Consider the following 20,934-nt stretch of genomic DNA (forward strand, 5'->3'; position numbering starts at 1 on the left):
AGGAAATCTATGGTGACAGCTGCCTCTGTTAAGCTCAGACAATATACAATTTGACTGTTTATATGGATACATGAAATGGTACTTTACAAATACCTTACCATAACTGTGTTCATAGCTGATCTATTTTTTTTTTTTTTAAAACATCGTGCAGATGTACGGTAGAATTAACAACCTTTAAACATACAGTATGAGAACATTAAAGAAACTCTCACTTCTCAGTTTACTCAGTCCGAGATACGATTAATGAATCTTATGTTTGGGAGCAGGAGTCTAACCTTCAGCTGAGGATGCAACAGGTGAAGAACGTCCAGTGAGACAGCACTGCACCGTTAGCTATCGTTACTGTAGCTAGTATTACCATCACTAGCTCAACTTAGCGGTGCCCATTAGGGCGCTGGGATACGGTTCATATTACAGAAAGGATGGGGACTTCTTCAGTAAATGGCTAATTAACTTGTTTACTTTAGCGAACTATTATGTGTTCAATCAGTTGGTGCTACAATAGGCAATCTGATAACATGAAAAACAGTCTGTAGGATAATGGAGCTGGAGCAATTCCTAACTAGCTAACTACGTCTTGTTAGCCAGTGTTAGCTTACGTTAAGTTTTCTAGCAACAACTTGTATCAAACTCACCTCTATGCGGACTCAACTATTATATTTAACTTCTCATCAATTCAGTCATCCTCTTTCAACCAAGGCACTTTTGTCGACATTAAAACAGGCTGTCTAGCAATACTGAGACGGCTAATGTTGGTTGTTTAAGGTCCACGAAGCCATGTAAGAAGTGTTTGTTTATCTGTCAGGTAGCAGTGTCTCACTCACAGGCTCTGTCCGGCGTCACTCTGCTGGCCAGTCCAGGAGCAGTGCTGCCTTCACTTGCACTTCGCTCTTGTCTCATCATTTAAAATGTTATCGTAATACTGAAGCGCTTGTCGCGCATTTAAATGACTCTCATTAATAGCGTAATAAAGTTAATTAATAGCGAAACACATTTCTTCATGTGAAGTCTGAAAGTCAATCGCTTTAGATTTGCATCGTTCTGCGAACAACAGAAAGAGGAAAGTGTGTGTATTGGCTTTCAATCAAAGGTTTCAGTCGTGTGTCTCTCAAGAGTTGTTGTATGCACCCTTATCACGCCTTTTAATTGCATATTTCTTCTGCCTCTAAACTCTAAAGATCCTTCCTTCCCAGCTGCATTAAGCCTAAAGATTTATTTAAGTTGTTCTCGTGCGTTTCATCGATAACTCCCACATTATCAACAATCCCTGAAGGCAACATAATTATTGGGTCCAACCGATTTGTGTGAGATGGAGGACCACTAGTGGCTACAGGCTGCTAGTGCTGAATTTGCTTGCTGCATGTAGATAGATTTTGATACCCCGATCTGGGGGATGATATAATCATTTTTGATTAATCTTTTTTTTTTAAATGTTGTTTTAATTATTTTTATATGTGTCCCATTCTCCTAATGCTCCTAAAGCACTTGATGTTCAACTCAGTGGATCGAGGGCCATACACAACCTGCATTCTTTTCTCTTTTTTGTCATGATAAACGTTTACGTATATGTAAGTGTTTTGAGGGTTTACAGACCAGTATATTTTTATGTCCTCTGGAGAAGAATTCCATCTTACGAAACCATTGTAATTATGTACTCTGAGAGAAAGAACTGAATTTGATCAAACTATTAAAATACGTACAGTTTGCTTAAAAAAGTATCCAATATCACAACTACTCTTAGAAAGAAATATCTGATTTTATCATTTTATCAAATGTATGTCCAATTGTACATCAAGTAGGACAATCTGTGGACAAGAGGGTAGTTTTTCATGTTAGGATAAGAAAAGCACTTGTGTAAGTAGTAAAGTTATTATTGGCTGAATTCCATTTAGCTGCTTTGCTTCCAGATTCCTGGTATTGTTCATGCTGGCTCACTGCCACACTATCATGTCTTATGGGAAAAATTGATTAGAATACAGCCATTGTTAATGTGATGAGTAAAACTTCTGCTTTTCCTATTATGAAAAGTCAGAAAATTTGCTGTAAAAAAAGGCCCATTCTGTGGAGTCAAATCTTCTCATAAATTGCAATATTAAAACTAAAGTGTCTCTTAGAAATTGATATCATCTTCATCTCTTTCCTGTACATTTATTACAATGTCAAATGTCAGCACAGTGTATAATGAGAGAGGATTACCTGTGGTGTGTGCATAAGTGTGTCATAACCCTGGCAAAACATGCCTCGTGTCACATTGTTGGATAAGTAGCAAACAGGAAAGAGGAAAAAGCAGGCAAAGGATACAGGAGACTTGGCTGAAAATAAGTTTACTAAATAAGAGTTCAAAAGTCAAGCTCACTGAGACTACTGGCAGGCACACATGATGTAAAAAAAAAAAAAAAGGTAGTATTAAGACCGGGACCAAGATTAAGGAATGGATGAAACTTAGGACAGTAAATCTATGCAGTCAAGTAATCAGAGGAAAGAAGTGATAATATTTTATCACAGCAGCTCACCAATCAGAAGAAGTTATGAAATAAGAAATATGATTTTAAGAGCCTTTCACATAACCCAAGGACAGTTTGCATAAAGAAAACAAGACAATTGTAATTGTTTATATTGCTGTCATCAAAATGTTGCAACCAATCGAGTGTTATATCTAACTTTTTTGTGCATCTGCAGGAATGCAGTGTTTAATATGATCCGTGAAACCTTGATAAAATTCTTCATGAGATTTCATTATTTGGCAAAGGCAATGATATTGAAATGTATAAATCCTCAAAGGTATGTACATACCTTTTCAATATCACGTTGCCAAAAGCCATCAAAGAGGCAAAGCATACCCTGTCTGACCACTGGGTGGCATTTGTATAAGCAGAGGATTGGACATTTACTCAATATTTTTGTAGTATAATCCTTCTTAGGAGCATTGCTCAGAACCCTGTTGTTTCCCCTGAATTTTTGTCCTTACGTTTCCAGGAAACGTTAAGTATTAATTCAGCCTGTGACTTACTCTTTAAATTTTTAAGTTTTTAATATTTTTAAATCATCACTAATGCAAATGCATCCGTTGAGAGCATCTCTAATGGTTTGCGTTCATTGTGAGGGTGAAAGAGACAGAGCTAGACAGAAAGAGAGAGATTCAGCATACCGCTCCCTGTTATCAGGGTGTCCTTGGGCCGCTCCCTCTCTCATTTCCATCTCTATCCGCTCACGTGTGGCAGACAGTTGGAAAGAGGCAGAAACAGAGAGAGAGAGAGAGCAAGTGCACTGCAAAATCCCAATTGTTGAGGCTGCATCTGCTTAATCATTTAAAACATTTTCCTTCTAACAGTGGATTTTACCTTTGCAGTAACGATACTCTTAAAGAAATCCCTGCAAACATAAAAGTCTTGTTGCTTCATTGTTCATCTGCCTAGATTGTGATCTGTACATGCAGTATTAACCTATCTATGTAGAAATCATACAGATTTCTGGACACATTTCCATCTGCCCTGTTTCGGTTGTACTGATCTGAAGCCATGCACATGATGTGAACATATATCTTCACCTATAAATTCATATACGATATGTTTTGGCAAATACGACTTCTGTATTTTTGGACACATCTGAGGACCATCTGTGATTACCACCAACCCCCATTTGTGTGTCCTTGCTCATTTCTGTATATCAATCTGTAAATTTTATAAAGGAAACAGCCCACAGCGCAAATTCTGACATTCTAGGTGTATATTTATCATATCTACAATGTAATTATTATGATGTGAAAAGTGTAGAATTTACTGTATATTTGCCTATTCTTTTCTTAATATCTGTAGTTTCAGCTGACCGATTCTGATCTATAAAGTGTCATTTGTTGCCTTTTGTTTTTGTTTTTTCCTATTTGTTTTTTCGACACCAGCTGTGAATCTGCACAAAGTATTAACTTCAGTAATTTTTCTACCGAAATAACATTTCAAGTGAATTTTTTTTCATTCACACAAGCCAAATGACCAGAGGCAGGTGAAGTGCTTTCTTACAGTCTTTTATTTCCAAGACATTTGAGTCTTTTTTATGGTAACCTAGTGTGCTTCCTGTTGTGCATTAGCACTATGCTATATGGGACAAAAAACTTGTGCAACACTGGTATTTCCTTACCATTTTTAATAAACTTAATACCCTCAAGGTTATGTAATATAGCAGCAGCATTTTGTTACCAAAGTCTTTAAAACAACCCTTTCAGATCAAGTTTATCTATAGAGCACATATTTCATACATCAAGCTCACTGCTTTCATTTATTTCTAATTAAAGAATTTCAGAACTGTATGTCATTAGAAGAATTCATTTGAAATTTTGACGTGAGAATGATATTGCTAAACTTCGTCACAGTTTGCAGCACCTGAGATATAGAATACTGCCTGTCTTTATGACCCACTTAAAATAATTGTCCAGGACAAACGTGTCAGGATGTCATGTTGCACTATTTGTGTCAAGTTCAAAATTCAAGGAAACAAACGCATTTAGATAACCCATGTTATGAGACTCTGACGCCATGACATCTAAGGTCATCTAGGTGATCTATGATCGCACTTCCTCTGTCTTCAGTCTGCCCCATTAGAGTGACCTCACCAATTCATCAACTCGCTAACAAGGAATCTATTCCAGAAACTTCATAATTCTCAACTGAGAATGGCCCATTTCTCTCACATTGCATGCGTCTCTGCTTGGAAATTCAACTGGGAGATGAGGAGACTGGTCCTCCTTGAGCCTTTTCTTCCTCCAGGCCTTTTGTTCAAACAAGTTACTGGACCACAGGGAAAACTTCTCTATCTCTCACTGTGTGTGTCCATGACGCTAACATAAGCTGATCCCACAAAAATTTGAACTCAAACATTAAAGAGGAAACACGAGTAGTGAGGAAATACTATAGTCATCGGTCTGACAAAGAGATTCTTTACAAACCACTTGAAAAGACAAGGGACTCTTTAAGTCACAGTCACAGCCATAAATCAGCTAGGTCGGGTTTGTACTGCTGCTAATCACTGCTTACCATCTCCCCATCATTGTATGTCTTAGCACAGCTGGGAATCCTTGTAATATTTGTTTGGAAGCGTCCAGCAACACGTGAATCCTCCAACGCATGCTGCAACCAATTGGGAAAGGGATGTCATCAGTACATTACATATCAGCTGTGACTGTGTGCTAATATGTGGCTTTTGTTTTCCAGGTGACTTTAGCAAAAAATAAATAAGGTTTTAAACATTTTTTTTTCTTTTGAAAGATCAAAATCATTACCATGGTAACTGGGTCTTATGAGCAATGTTTTTATACTGTGGCAGAAAGAAAAGCCATTAGGGAAAAGAAACATTCTTTTTCTGTCCCCTGGTGCACACATCTGTCAGTACCTTGTGGGCAGAATATAATATGCTGAATCTTTTGTCCTATGTTCTGTTTGGCTTCTGTTAATAAGGCTCAAGTGGCTGCCTACTCTTTCTTCACAGTAAACAGATAATAATTGTGCAAATCCTGATGTATTACTTTTACAACTGTTACTATAACATGCATTATGTGAATATGTCTTGAAATGAAACATCCTTACAAATTATATGATTTTATACATTCACGTGATATCCTGTAAGTTACTGCCTCTTTCAGCCTATTGTTTCGGTTTTACAGCAATACCTTTAATATTTTGTTTCACTCTCACCCAAAGGTGTACCCAGAAGATTTGGGTCCTGTGGATATGCAGTGTCACTGACCTTCGCCTCTTCAATTCTTGCATATCTCTAAATAACTGAATAACTACTGTATGACTCGTCTGTCAAACCCTTTGTCCAGAAACCAACAATAATTGAGGCTAATAATGTAACATTATTATAACGTAAAATTTCAAAATTGCACATTAAAGGAACAGTTAATTGTAGGCTTCTTGAGTGCCCTCCCTATATTGGAGCCCTCATCTGCGTTGTTTTCAGCAGGCAGCTGTTTTCAGTGAAAAAAAAACTAACGTTACCTGCCCAGCACCAAATGGCAAACGAGCTAAGTTAGAAACTAGCTGGTGAACATAGCGGTGCATTTAGCAGCTAAAGAGCCACATGTGTGTTAGAGACAAAAACGAGAGCCAAAAGGTCACTGAATATTGGGCTAACACTCATTAATGCCAGGTCAAATATTTGAAATTTACAGAAAGCAATTAGCTAATGCTAGTAGCTCACTTACTAAGTAACGGCTGCCTACTACCGATGCCATGCTATAGCCATTGTGCTCAGTGCTACATACTCCTCAGTTGTTTCCTCAGTTTGATTCATTTTCATATTCAATTATTTCAACCTCCCACCTTAAAACTAAACTTATTTACTGTTGACTAGTGAGCAACTTCACTAGTTATTTGGTAAAGTCAAGTCAAGTCAGTTTTATTTATATAGTGGTAAATCCTAACAGGGGTTATCTCAGGGCGATTTTCATATAGAGCAGGTCTAGACCGTACTCTTTATAATATTATTTACAGAGTCACAACATTCGTCCATGAGCAAGCACTTGGCAACAGTGGCAAGGAAAAACTCCCTTTTAACAGGTAGAAACCTTGAACAGAACTCGGGTCATGGTGGGCGGTCGTCTGCCTCACCTGGTTGGGTTGAGAGAGGAAGAGAGAAAGAGAGAGAGAGAGAGAGGAAATGCTGCAAACACAAAACACAGAAAAGCAAAAATAAGTTTTCAAGGCAAGACCATATTAGCTTTGTCTGTGAGGTGTTGTGTTTTCTCAATCCTATCCTGGAGGTTCAGAAAATTAGCGCAACAGAATCCCCATATTTTGACTCTACCACTGATTCAGGTAGCACCGCAGGAATGAGTCCTGAATCGGTCCTTAAAAACCTTGACAATGGCCATGGACAGCCTGCACGTTTCTGCACAGCTCAGGAAGGATTAGAGTCTGGAACTGATTGCTATTAGTCGGCTGCACAGTTCAGAGAGGCCCCAGGCTTTTCCTTGTAAGGAGACATGCAATTGCAAGAACTATAGAATATCTTGTATGGTTGAAATACACACTGACGCAAATTAATCTTCTTTCTAGTTCAAAGGACATACTTTTCGGAAAACAAACAAACAAGATAGAGTGCAGGAATTCAGGGAGGAGTTAGAGTTTAATATATGGGATTTAGTATTTCTTTCAAGAGATGTAGGAACCGTACATGCTGAAGTTGAAATCGTGTTGATAATACATGAAGATTATAATAATCTTCAAGACAGTATATCGTTCATATTCAGCTGATGAAAGATTATTTTGGGGGTGCTGAGGAAACTCTTAAAGGTCAAATGTACCATACTGACCCCACACGGAGCATAACTGTATGTCTTCTGGCAAATATTAAAAGAAAAAGCTGTTTAAGGCTACATTATGAACAACTCAGACAAGATGTTCATGTTCTTGAGTGAAGGGATTTTAAAACCTTTAGGAACTACTGTGTACAAGTTTCTGATTCCTTCCTTTCACTGCCATCATAATCGCACAGTCTTTTGCTTTAGGGTTCTTCTGTGTGGGAGAGTCCTATGCACACATGGACTCACGCACAAACACACACAGACACAGGACCTCAGCCACAGCCTTGTCTCCTTCTGCGAGAGTGTGCAGAGATGAGCAGGACCGCACCTTCTGTGAGCGCTACCTGAAACTGGAGATGCAGGGGTACCAGTGAAGGGTTAGCTTTCATTGTCTTTGTCTTTTTTTTTTTCTTTTTTTTTTTTTGCCCCTCCTGCTTCTTTTAAGCAAACACAGGTACAGGGCGTTAAAATATTACCATACAATGCTCTGGTATTTAATGTTTTATGTAATCTCTGTCACTGAAGCCAGGTACTTATAGTCAAGCAGGGTTAAGGAGATGAAAGACCTAACACACGAAGTGCTGGATGATCTGAATTTCCTGCCTCCATTTCTACACAAAGTTTCTGTGTTTTCTGTGTGACTTGTGGAATAAAGCTGCCTGCTATTCAAGCTCTGAGGACATTTTTGTAGTGCTTGTTTTGGGGGAAGAAAACAATTTTATTTTTAAGATTTTTTATTGTGGCTGAAGATAAATACTTTCACAGCAGGTACGTATTTTTTTTTATGAAATACTAAGTTGATTTTGATAATTTATTTCTTTCATTTCTCTAGAATGATCATTTTAACTATGAACCTGTGACAAACCAGTAAGTAGTAATTAAAATCTTTTCTCTGTCACTCGAGTTGTCTTCTTTATGCATTTATTTATTAAAATGTGAAAAAGTTCATTAAGATTGTATGTATATAAAAAACATATAAATTCTATCTGTATTATTGATCAAGGACATTGCCATATTTTCAAGATGGTTTTTGTTCTTTTATATTTTGTCACAAAAACTAAATGACGAAAAAAAAAAGAAGAAGATATTCCCAATAAAAGGCTAGGTTCAAACACATATGCTGACAATTGCATTGATTCTCTATATAAATGGCTTTAAATTCTCTCCATTCAAGGGACTGACAGTGTTATTCTCTGGTTTATCTCAGACATTAAGAGGTATTTTTGTGGGGCCGAGATCTTTCAGCTATTTCTCAGCACAGGGAAGTGAGAAGGGAGGGGAAGCAGGGCCGACACAAAAGGCAACATTATTCCCCAGCGGATCTGTGCTACATCCTACTATGAATGGAGTATTGAAAAACATAACATTGGGACTAGATTATTTTTCATCCCTCATAACTGAGCCATTTGTCCCAGAGTTTCGAGTGGTTTGTTCGTACAGTCTGCAAATGAGACAGCCTTGGTTCTTGAGCACTGTGCCGGTGTTAAAATCCCCACCTCCCAATTGGATGTACAATGACTTCTCTTTGGGCCTCTGGCCTTCTGCGCTGCACCTATAAAGACAATGCAATAGTCCAATGAAAATGGACTGGACCTGGACCAAAACTCAGCTCTCCAGTTGTTGTACTGGCTGTTTAGTATTATTGTGGCCCTAATGTCTCAAAATCTACCACAGAGGCTGAGTGACAGTGTGTTAAATTTACCTCCACAAGCAGATGAAGATAATTGTATGTATACTCTACAGTGGCTCAAGATTTTAACACCCCTCCACCCCCCACTCCTCCTGCCTCCTGCTCTCCAAGGAGATGAGAGGCGCCCCTGCAGTGTCATCGGGTGCCTAAGTGTTTTGGAGGGTTCTAGTGACAGATTGCAGGAAGCAGTGTTTATGCCTGACGATGGGGACCACAGAAAGCAGAAATGCCTTTTTGTGCCCCCTGGGCCCGGAATGTCCACTATCTCGAGGGGCCAATATCAAATTCTCCTCTCATCATCCCCTAATACACATTCCTGTGTAAGGTCAGGGGGAATTCTGCATGAGCGAGGAGACAAACAACCCAATGCTGAACCACACACTGTGGTCTCTTAATAACAATGTGCTTGATAACACTTTTCAATTACTTTCTGGGACATATCACTTTTTATGTTTTTTTTTTTTTTTCAATGACATCCTCACACTATAGCATATTTTTACATTTTCTTAAATGTTCCTAATTTGAATCCACTTGCAGTATAAGTAAATGTCATTCATCCCAGTTTCTCAGAAGAATGTAGGGTATTCGGTGTCTGTCACATTACTATCTAACACTGATTATTGAGTGATCGTCAGTGAATCCCAGTATTCTCTGTCTGAAGGAAAATCCCCTTGAAAACCACAAAACAGGTGCCTGCCTCTGTCTGCAACACAAGCCTGCCTCAGCTGTTGATGATGCTGGTAAGCTTGGACATTAACCTTCTTCAGCTCTAACCCTCAGTGTAACAGACCTCGCCCTGATTCTCTTGTTGCAGCCTCCGTTACCTGCTGCCAGGTTGGTGCATGGCAGCCATTTTGTGCTTACCAAACAGAAATGTAACTTGATTCCCTGTTCCCGGTGATTTACTGTCAACAGCAGCACTAGTTGGTGGCACATGCCCATGTCTGGGAAACCAGGGAAACTTTATTTGTATAATCTGTTCCTGGTTTGCGCCACAAAGTGTTTGTATGCCATGAGAACTTCCTCCAGCCTACTTATATCCATCAGGAGTGATATATGTCACATGATCAATGGAAAAAAATTCTTTTCGAGCACCACATTTCCCAAAGCCTGACCTCAAACTAACATCAATACCTACTACAGCACAATAACAATAGCTGCAGGCTCCATCACAAAAAACAATCCAATACAATATTTGGGCTACTCTAAAGCAGGACAAATATAGTGATTATTTTGTAGTAGTATAAAAGTGTCTGCTACACTCTAGTCTACTACATTTACAAGTGTGTTCACATACAACTGAGGACTTTGGGAAGCCTGATGAGAGAGACTGAAAGTGTGTGAATTTGTGTGTTGCAGGCGGATGGTCAGTCAGGCAGCCATGCGAGGCCAGCGTGTGGTGGAGAGTGAGTATAGGTGCTGGAACCTGGCCGTCTGGCTCCTGGTATCCCTGCTGGGATCCCTAGTCTTGGTTGCCGTCAGTGTGAGGCTGCGACTCGGTGAGTGTTTGTGGGTTGGGATAGGTGGGTTTAGGGTTGTGGCTGCCGGGTTGGATTTGCTCAAATTCTACAACAGGTCAAGACTTCTCCCTGCATGCTTGCCTTACTGTAGGAGTTCACTTTCTGCCTTACAGAATACTATATGTGATTAGGAAAGAAATGATTTTTTTTAGATGTATTTTTCTTAAGTCATATTTTGGTGCAATATCATTGTTAAAGGGAACAACGTGAAATATATATGGAAAATAATAGGCCTTAAAAGTTTGGTGCACTGACCTCAAGTTCTCAATGGCAAGTCTCGGACAGAGCAGCTTATTTAAGCATATCATTTCTTAAAGGGGTAATTTTTCATACACTGGCTCAGGAGCAGAGGTTGGTTGTATGAAGACTGAAACTGATTCTCAAACTTCAAAAGCTATTATCTACTACTGTAACATTTAATATTCAACTCATACTGTATGTCCTCGTTTTCAAGCTCTTAAATATGGCGGTTCTTCAAGACCTTTTAAATCATTATTTTGGTGGCCATTCCAGTCTATCGACTAAATTTACTTTGAGAAGCAGAATATTTTAAAAGTTGGTTTCAAGGGAGAAGGTTACAACTGCCGTAAACTGAAACCAAATGTGTCACATGAGATGATTTCTTCTGTGTCAGTGCTTAACTACGTTTGAGGCTTTAATAATGCTTAAGAACCGGGTGTACCTGCAAGTCAACTCCCTGAAGATGAGAGCATTTGTGTCCACAGTTACTGTCTACCCTGTGTTTACCAGCGATAGCTGGCTAAAAGCCCTGCAGTTACTTTGAAAGGAGCCAGGATCAATTCCACTGACAGGACGTTATGGATCAACAAATATATATGAAGCAATTTATTCAAATGTGCGGACACCAGCTTATTGGTTTTGTCTCCTCATAAAGCCAACAGCTATCCAAATATCTGCCTTACTAAAATTTTTTGTGTTCTAATTTCAGGAGATGTGAAAATAAACAGACGAGCTATATCCAGTAAGTAGTATTTCATATTTACTCTCTGCTCCTCCTTAGAATGGGAAATGTGACTCCCCAGAACATAAACCAGATCGTAATCTGTATGTGCCACTGTAAACAGGTGTATTACCAGCCCCTGATGCTAACATTGGCAGTTGCATGTATATACTGTACATGTTTCAGTGCCACAAACAAATGGGAGAAGCCTGTGAATTGACCCACATTGGATGTGATGGTTGAAAAAATCCCTGTGGTGTCTTTGTGAGTTGTTGAAACCTGAGATATTAGTCTTCAGGCATAAAGGTTGTCCTCTATACAGATCCAAAAACATATTCCAGTGTGACTCTTGGGCAAATATGTGTTGTGTTGAAACACTCACATCTCAGAAATGTATATGACAAATAGGTGAAATCGCAGATCTACATGGACCCTCCATACTTTGTGTCTAAAATATCTATTGTTTTGAGTCAAAGAAACTAATTTCCTTGGGATTGGGGATGTCACATTAGTTTTGGAGGTGTTTGGTTAGAAACCAAAGTATTGTACAAATTGAAATTTTGATGATGGTGGAGCTAGAGGAAAAATCCAATAGCTGTTGAGAAATTTCCCTCAAACTACAAATCAATCTCATGGTGGCGCTAGATGAAAAGCTAGTGGATCATCAAATTTGGTGGGATTCATTCTCTGAGGATCATGAATGTCAGTATAAAACTGAATGGCAATCCATCCAACAATTGCTGACTTTCCCTCCCTTTCCATGTTGCTAGCATGGCTAAAAACCCAAATTAAAAGGACAAGCTAACATATTTCTGTTGTAGCTGGCACAATACATGGTCTGAACAGGCCTCCTGTTGTGGTTTCAGTCTGTGTCTAGTGTTACAGGAAAATAGATATAGTAGATATAGAGTACAGTAACTATGGAAGGCCAAGAACCTCCTTTCAACAAATAATTTGGCCAAACTCTCTGTCTCTCTCTCTCCCACATCCCCTCCTCCCTCCTGTTTCAGCCAATGGTGTGCAAACCTCCGTGAGGACGCAGTATCAAGGTAAAAATGAGCTATACAGTAACCTCCAACTGTCCAGACACTCAGGTTCAGTTAAAAACATGTCTGCATCCAGGTCACGCCATGGAAACCTAACAGTGTCTGGCTGTGTGTCAGTGAAAGAGAGTACAGAAGGTAGATCAGTGCCTGGTGCTTTTTAAACAAGGTGACTTCCCCAGCTCTCCATTTCCCTAATCCCTACTTATTTGCTATGTAACCTCCCACCCTCCTGCATCCACCTCACTCACTTCCAAAGAGTCATGTGGCTTATTGTGTGCCTTAACTTGGTAGGATTAGACTTACTCCAGAAAGTTTTGATTTTCTTGCTATTAACTATCATTACATTAGAGCATGCTAGTCTGTCTTCTCATCTCATTTATTTTTCAAAAATGTACCACAGACATTAAGGCTTTGACGAGCCTCTGATTTGTCACTTAAGTGGCACGATTATAACCCAACAACCTGAACCTCTTCATCTCACTCAAAGACAGACAGAAGCCCCCTGACAGATATTGTCTGCCTTTCTCTCCAAAGTACAACTACTGAATGGACGTAACAGGTGTGAGGGCAGAGTGGAGGTACGCTACAATGACTCCTGGGGCACAGTGTGTGACGACGACTGGGACATGGTGGATGCCAATGTGGTGTGTCGGCAGCTGGGCTGCGGAGTGGCTGTGGCGGTGGGCAGCAGCTCTCAGTTTGGACAAGGCACAGGGCTCATACTGCTGGATAATGTGGACTGCAGGGGAAGTGAAACAGACCTCAGCCAGTGCAGAAGTCTGGGCTGGGGCGTCCACAACTGTTACCACTATGAGGACGTGGGCGTTACCTGCAGAGGTAAGGCCTTTATACAACTTTATGTTGGCTGGGATAGTGGTGAAGTCCTTTTCATTTCATTTAAATTCCCGCTTCCTTTTTATTTTGCTGCCAGAGCCAGCGGTGGTGGGAGCAAAAGGTTTTGAGGATCTCACCACGCCACCCCTGGAGAACTCTGGTTTACGTAAGTGCGCCCTGCTTTTATCTAAATGAGACTGATCTTGTGCCAACTTGAGATGTCAGAAGAATGAATTTTTCTTAAAAAAAACAAAACATAAAGGCTGAGTACCCGAGGTACTGAAACAACAGTATAACTTGGATATGACTATAATAAACTTGTCTTGTTTGACTTTGACTATTGACACTTCCTTTCTGTCTAAATTTGAAGCTGCACTAATCAGTATTTTTTAACAATGAGTCACATAACTACTTGTATGTAACAGGAGTTTAATTGAACTGTTTTCAGTTCATTCTCACTGCTTCCATATTGTCATTTTTGGTGGGTGGCAGATGCTTTCAATGAAATAGCTCTAAAAACCCACTGTACTGCACACATTCTCAGCAAGTCTGAGCATAAACACTGAATTTTCCTCATGAGTTAGAACAAAATCCTTAGTAAATATTGGACTTCATTGATCAGGTGGCCAGAAACACACTGAATGCTAATAGGCAACCCTTTTCTAACACATTAGCCAGATTAACTTAAAAGGTGATAATATTTCAGTGCTTTTTGTACAATTTATTTTCACTGCCCCCAAGTGGCCAAACAGATCTGTCATTGCCGGTCAAAGTATTTGACCCAGCATCGACTATGCACTTTGAAAACCACAAACCACATCTGTATGCGGCATTAATCGTCAGTGAACACAAATGATGAAATTAGTCCAGCTCCAAAAAATGAAATCATGCCATCAGGCTGATTTCCATAAAGGTTTAAGGACAGATGCTCCATTGCCTTTCCGCTAAATAAATATATCAGAGTGTTAGTCCTGTGCACATCTCATTCCAGTGCATATTAAAAACACTAATAAAACTTTCTTGACTGTAGAGGAAAGTAAGTTGTATGTATATTCAACAGTAATTGAACTTCAAGTTGATTGGATGGTTTTTTATTCTCCAGGGTCAAACTCAAAAGCACACACACCCAACTCTAGCCCACAGGTGGCACACTAGATGTTACTACAAAATGCAAGGGCAGGTTTTATTAAATAATGAATGATGGCTTATTTGCTCAATGTGTGGGTTCAAAATGGGGGAATCCTCATGGACTGAACACACATATTCAGGTTTATTTAAAAAATAGGTTCATTTCAAAACATATATTGAGGTGAAGGGCTATATTATTTCAGTTTTGCAGAACTGGCACCAAATTTTACGTGACATCAAAGGCATTTCAGCTCAGTGGAAAAGTGTCTTTTGGACATCTTCAGGGAAACTGTGCAATACACCTCAGAAACCTCTTGAATTCTAGGCCATCCTTATTGTTTGCTGGGTTTGCCTTTGTTGTGGTCGCAATGTTGTGCCCCCCCCCCCAGTTCCTAAGAGGATCATGAAAGACCAGAGCAGAATCAAATTTAGTTAAAAAGTGACGTATCTAGTTAATTCTTCAGTGGCCTTCATGAAACCCACTGGGAATGCAGTGTAGCTTTCCAGATTCATGGCTTTCTTAAATGATGGACATATGAGAATGTCTTTTGTCTCTGTTAAAGGAGTGTTTTTTGTCTGGGCCGAGGCATGAGGTGACAACATTTGGCCTTAATGCAATATCAGATGTTCACTTTAACGCTCTTGCTTTTTTTTTCTGGAGCCAAAGTATGTAGTGTATAGGCCCACACCCTTCTCCATTCCCTGTATCAATGTCTCTAAGTCATTTCCACTGTCCCTCACTCACGCACAAATCCTAGCAGTTACCGTTTCCTCTGATGCCTTCAAATCAGCATATATTAAATTTGACATTGACATAGATTCTAATAAAACCAACAGAGCCTAAAAATATGTTGTAGGAAAAAAAATGTATTTAACATCAGTTTCTATAAATTTGTCCCTTTCCATCTTGGTGTAGGAGATGGCACCATCCGTCTGGTGAATGGACAGAACGTCTGCCAGGGCCGGGTAGAAATCTACTACCAGGGAAACTGGGGGACAGTGTGTGATGATGACTGGGTGCTCAACAATGCCCGGGTGGTGTGCCAACAGTTAGGCTGCGGTAGTCCTGTCTATGCACACACCAACTCCTACTTTGGCTATGGTACCGGCCTGATTCTCCTGGACAATGTCAACTGCTATGGCACTGAGCAGGACTTGGCTAAATGCAAAAGCCTGGGCTGGGGCAAACACAACTGTGGCCACCATGAAGATGCTGGAGTCACCTGCACTGGTACGCTGCTCTCAGTCATCGAATATGATGAATGTAAACCAGAAATTATTAATATCATTATTATCCAAATAACTAATCAAAACTAAGAGGCTATGAGCATACCAGCAGCTCTTTCAGGTTGTACTTATTCACAGCCGTGCTTTAATCTAAATGCTAATGGAGTTTTTGAAAGATTTCACTCAAAACCACAAATGTGAGCCTCATGGTGGGCAGTAGACAGTAGGATTCATCCTCTGGGGACCATGAATGTCTGTACAACATTTCATGGCAATCCATTCGATAACTGTTGACAATTTTCAGTCTGGACCAAAGTGGTGGACAAACCAACAGAGCAACATTATTATCCTTAGAGCCATGCTTCAGCTTGACCATATTTAGAGAATAAGTCAGTTAAAGATTTTGAGGTATAGAAAAGATAAGATAAAGGAGGAGAGGACTAGTATAGTGTCGGTATCTGTGTTAGTAGCAAGCGGTAGTAGTATTAGTAGAAATAGTAATAATAGAAATTGTACTGTACATATAAAAACTATTTCATTTCCATTTCTACCCAATCAAGGATCCACTACTGAACCTCCCCTGGCAACACAAAACCAGAGAGGACTCTGGGGAACATATAACACTGAAGGTATACAATCATACTGTACAGCAGATGTTAACCTCTGAGTAAGCGAGCACACTCTGATTATTACTCCTTTCCATCAGTATATCCAGTTTGCTTTACTGGATTTTTTTTTTTTCCACAGTAGAAATGACATGTGCACTTTTACTAAATGACCAACAGGGAGAGCCATTTCTCCCCCATTGTCTTTAAAAGTGTTGCACCACAGTGCCGCAAAATATGGTGGTGAAAGTGTGCAACAGACAAACCCCACCATATTCATTATAGACAGGTACTCTGCTATACTGAGCCATCAAGTAATTTTGTCATGTATTATATTTTTCCCCCAGCAACAGAAAATATTCCAGTCACCAAGTCACCAAGTACAACAACTGTTACCACAACTGCCCAGACAAAAGGTAACAATATTAAACTGATTTCTGCTTTGTAATCTCAACTACTATTATATTACTACAGCCTCATATGCAATAATCAGTTGTATAGGATTTATTAGAAGAGACACCAATACTCTGAAATTGCAAAGATGTACCAATCCGTTTATTCCTTCAGGCAAACCAGCCATTCGTGTGATGAATGGTAATAGTAGCTGCCAGGGCCGTGTTGAGGTCCTCTACAAAAATGTTTGGGGAACAGTGTGTGACGATGACTGGGATATGCCCAATGCCAACGTGGTGTGTAGGCAGCTTGGATGTGGCCCAGCTATTGCAGCCAAGACCCAGGCCTACTTCGGCTACGGCTCTGGTCCAATCCTGCTGGACAACGTGGAATGTGGCGGCTTTGAACCGGAGCTGTCCCAGTGCTTTCACCTGGGCTGGGGTCAGCACAACTGTGGCCATCACGAGGATGCTGGAGTTATCTGTGCACGTAAGACCTGACTGGACCTCTGTGGGCTCAAAGCAGGCTCTATTAAGCCTAGCTTTATGACATCCTCTAAAATACTAAACATAGAGAATGTCAGTATCTATAATCACACAATGATCTATCTTCATTCATCAATTCCACTGAAAGCTCACACTTCGTATTCATCCAGTCATCTATGCCTGCCCTGCTGAGCTGTCCAGTTGCAATGCTTGAATGTAGTACTCTGAGGAGGAGACAGCCCAGAGAGCATAAATAATACAGTGGATGAGTCAAGGCACATCAGTGTCACTGCATGCCCACAGGCCAAATTTCATTTCTTTGAGGCAAAATCAAAAGCACACACAGACTCCCCGTAACTTAAATAGCACATCCTTGGTTTCAGATTGATAGGAAAATATGATTATACATTTATATTATGATTATTAGAATTGACAAAGGGGATATAATCTGTGTGTCGCAATGGGGGCTATAAGCTTCAAAACCATCACAAAAACATATTCTACAAACAGCTGTTGTTGAAATTGCTCAACAATGTCTCTGCAAAGTGTGTCTCTGTATTATTACCTTAAAGGTGAGCGAGAGGCTTCCCATATTGATCAGCAGAGTAATTATAAAAGCGCCTTGCTAATGCTTTTGTGGTATATCCTTAGTATTTTTTCTGCTTTCCTCAGCTTTTGAATACTACAACGCAATTGGACGTGACTTTAGAGTAACAGAACGGATACCTGCCACCACCACTGCACATCCCTCTGAAGGTAGGTCAAATATATCTTCATCTAGCTCAAAATCCACCCGTATCGTCTGGATTGGGTTTCAGAAACTGTTAAGATTCTGAATTTATTTGACTCTTCTTTGTTTTTTGAAGGAATGGTGAGACTGGTGGGTGGCCAGCACCAGTGTGAGGGTCGGGTGGAGATGTACTTAAATTCTGGATGGGGCACAGTGTGTGATGATGCTTGGGACCTCCCTGATGCTCAGGTTGTGTGTCGCCAGCTGGGTTGCGGAGAGGCCACAGCGGCACGGGTAGAGGCTTTCTTTGGGCCTGGAACAGGAACAATCCTGCTGGACAATCTGAAGTGCAGCGGTGCAGAGGCCTCCCTGCAGGAGTGCTCCCATATATCCTGGAATGTGCACAACTGTGATCACTCTGAAGATGCTGGCGTCACCTGCTCGCTGTCGTGATTTCAGATGAACCACACTCCCATCTCCACCATGGGCTGGAGGTTGGCGTACCAACCTGGGACTTGTATACATAATGTAAATAACTGCTTTCACATTGCTGAAGGAATACTCCACCACCAACAACATACAAAATAACTAATATAACAATATATGATTACATATTATGACTATCTATGCCTATTAAGCACTTTATAAATAAATATATGTGATAATATACAATGTACACAGCTTTTTATTTGATAAACAAAGAAAAACAAAGCTTTTAACTGTCTGTCTCTTTCTTTTACCCAAAAATGTTAACATATTTACTGTACATGTATACTTTGAAGATTACGTAAGGAATATACTGGAGCAAGTCCATCCATTATTAGCTATGTTGATAAAAGGAGACCCTTTTCTACTTCAGATCCACTGGAAACTGGATAATAGCATACGTACACTACGGGGCTAATAGTGGCAACCTAGGCCATAAGTGATAATTACAGGATAATGGTAAATCCTAAAATGTAGTAGCAATAGTAGAGAATAAAGTCGGCAAACTGACTCGGTAATGTGAGTTACGCAGCAGCATTGATCTACAGATTGCTAAGATTAGCTGACATTAGCTGCTATTCGTTTATGATGATACCTGAACAGGTAAGGCTGTATCTGTAAAAAGTGAACCTTTAAATAGGCAAAACTGGTAAAAAAAAAAAAATTATTAATTAATTAATTAAAAAAAATTTTTTTTTTAAAATAACCAGAGATTCTTTGTAGATTCTGTAAAAAAAACAAAAACAAATTAAGACTTTCCTGATTTAGTTTTGACTGGTCATAACTTCAGTTAAAGACACTGTAAATAATAAATAAATAAATATTTTTGTAAATTATTGTAAAAAAAAAATGTAGTTATAGATAATAATAATACTTTTGATCTCTCAAATCAGCATGTATTAAGGACATTCGACAATCAGAATTAGGCTGGAGAAACAATATCTTGAATCTGAGTTATGACAAGTCATCAATTTAAATGGAGATATTTTGTATTACACAGTTAAACCTGAACTGCAGATATCTGTAACTGGAGGTTACATACACTTTGATGACAAAAGTAACTTTAGTCTTAAAAGTCAAATTGTACTTAGAGATTAATTCAGGATCTCAAATTAGCATTTTGATAAGTAAAATATAATTAGAGATACAATTTTTAAATTGGCTCATTTGACTCCTAAATGAATTGCAGATATCTATGCATCTAGTATGAATGTGGTAAACAGAAAAGAACAGAAAAAAAAGAAGCTATAATGATTTATTATGGCAGGCTCTGGCAAAGCGAGGTAAGAGCTGACTGATCAGTTTTCTAAACATCCAGTGTCTACTGGAACAGAGAAAGAGAATGGCCTGCATAAGAGGGCGCAAGTTTGGTGACTCATGATAAAATGACTCAGCATATCAGCATTAAGAGCCTGTTTCATACCTATAATCACTACAATCAACAGGAATATTAGGAAATGGCATATCAATGGTTACAAAGGTGGTTTCAAAAACAATTCACAATTGTATGACAACAAAGCATATTCTAGTCATATATTCAAAAAGTTATTTTAGATTTATATGTTAAAAAACACACTAAAAATGTGTTATTTTATGGTAAAGAGAGGAAATGTTATGATAAATTCTTTAGTTTCAAAATGATAATAGGCTTGCTGTTATGATTCTCCTCTGCCATGCAATAATGTTGCAGTAATGTCAATGCTCTGTGGGCACAGGTGCCTTTTCTTTATTGGCTACAGAGGCTATGAAGGTGACTCAGCCAATCAGACCTGAGGACAGGAAATCGGTTTCATTGACTATAATCATTTTTATTAAAATCCCTTGTAGAACATTTCATCTTATTTAGCTGTTACAGATATTGTAGATTGAACATTATATCCAGTATGTCCCGGCCATACCTGGACAAACATGGTAGGAGGCCCCTGGACAGAAATGGGCTGGGCCCCATTAACCCCTGTGTTCATCCCTCGCTCTTTGGAATGGTGCCCTGTGCCAGAATGTTACATGACAAGGTTTGCTGTGTGGTAATCTGATTACACACAAATGAATCATGTAAACATTACATCATCTGAAATAACTGAGGTCTTTCGATACAGAGCACCTCCTCAAGTCCCTCAAGATCAGGCCAGGCCTTATCATGTTAGTTGCTATTGTGGTGCATGGTGCCATATGTCTTAAGTCATCGTTGGGCCTTTTTTTGGGGAGGGGGGGGGGGTCTGGTTCCGAAGGTAGCTGGCATTTGTCTGGTTGGTAGTCATGCTTTGCTTTTTGCCCTGTGAGTACAGTACATAGAACCGTCCGTAAGCATGTACCACTACATTACATATCACCACTATCTAAAAAAAAAAAAAAAAAAAAGACCTCCTTTTCCTCGGATGTTTGCAGTGTAAACCCTACATTGCCTGACTGTGGGGGAGTGGGCTGTACTGTCGCTTTCTCTGGGCTGCCAGGGTCGTTACATCACTCTGCGAGGACACGCCTTTTTGGGTGGTGACACAACCGAGGGAAAGTGCTCGGAGGGGGAGGGGTGTC

The 20,934-nt window shown here is 39.6% G+C and overlaps 2 protein-coding genes across 2 annotated transcripts in view; one reads left to right on the forward strand and one right to left on the reverse strand.

Annotated features, from left to right (window-relative positions):
- The window catches only part of LOC120802559 (peripheral-type benzodiazepine receptor-associated protein 1-like), a 61,434-nt gene extending 60,601 nt beyond the window's left edge, over positions 1-833 (reverse strand). The window contains exon 1 of the mRNA XM_040150490.1: positions 636-833. The gene's annotated coding sequence lies outside the window, so the exon portion shown is untranslated. The remainder of the gene's footprint in view (positions 1-635) is intronic.
- Positions 834-10,368: 9,535 nt separating this feature from the next.
- On the forward strand, positions 10,369-18,369 carry LOC120802911 (scavenger receptor cysteine-rich domain-containing group B protein). Its single transcript, XM_040151101.1, has 9 exons — positions 10,369-10,470; positions 13,024-13,374; positions 13,478-13,514; positions 15,393-15,707; positions 16,264-16,332; positions 16,656-16,724; positions 16,876-17,190; positions 17,859-17,942; positions 18,053-18,369. Exons 1-9 carry the CDS (start codon positions 10,369-10,371, stop codon positions 18,367-18,369), a joined length of 1,659 nt encoding a protein of 552 aa, XP_040007035.1.
- The last annotated feature ends 2,565 nt before the right edge of the window (positions 18,370-20,934 follow it).

Source organism: Xiphias gladius, chromosome 17 (genome assembly GCF_016859285.1).
Source record: "Xiphias gladius isolate SHS-SW01 ecotype Sanya breed wild chromosome 17, ASM1685928v1, whole genome shotgun sequence".
Lineage (NCBI taxonomy): Eukaryota > Metazoa > Chordata > Actinopteri > Istiophoriformes > Xiphiidae > Xiphias > Xiphias gladius.

What these genes read in the sequence shown, in the direction of transcription:
- LOC120802911 (XM_040151101.1), top strand. Translation starts at nt 10,369, where the DNA reads ATGCGAGGCCAGCGTGTGGTGGAGAGTGAGTATAGGTGCTGGAACCTG. An exon ending in TGCTGGAGTCACCTGCACTG is followed by an intron (nt 15,708 to 16,263) that starts GTACGCTGCTCT and finishes TACCCAATCAAG; the next exon opens with GATCCACTACTGAACCTCCC. An exon ending in GGGAACATATAACACTGAAG is followed by an intron (nt 16,333 to 16,655) that starts GTATACAATCAT and finishes TTTTTCCCCCAG; the next exon opens with CAACAGAAAATATTCCAGTC.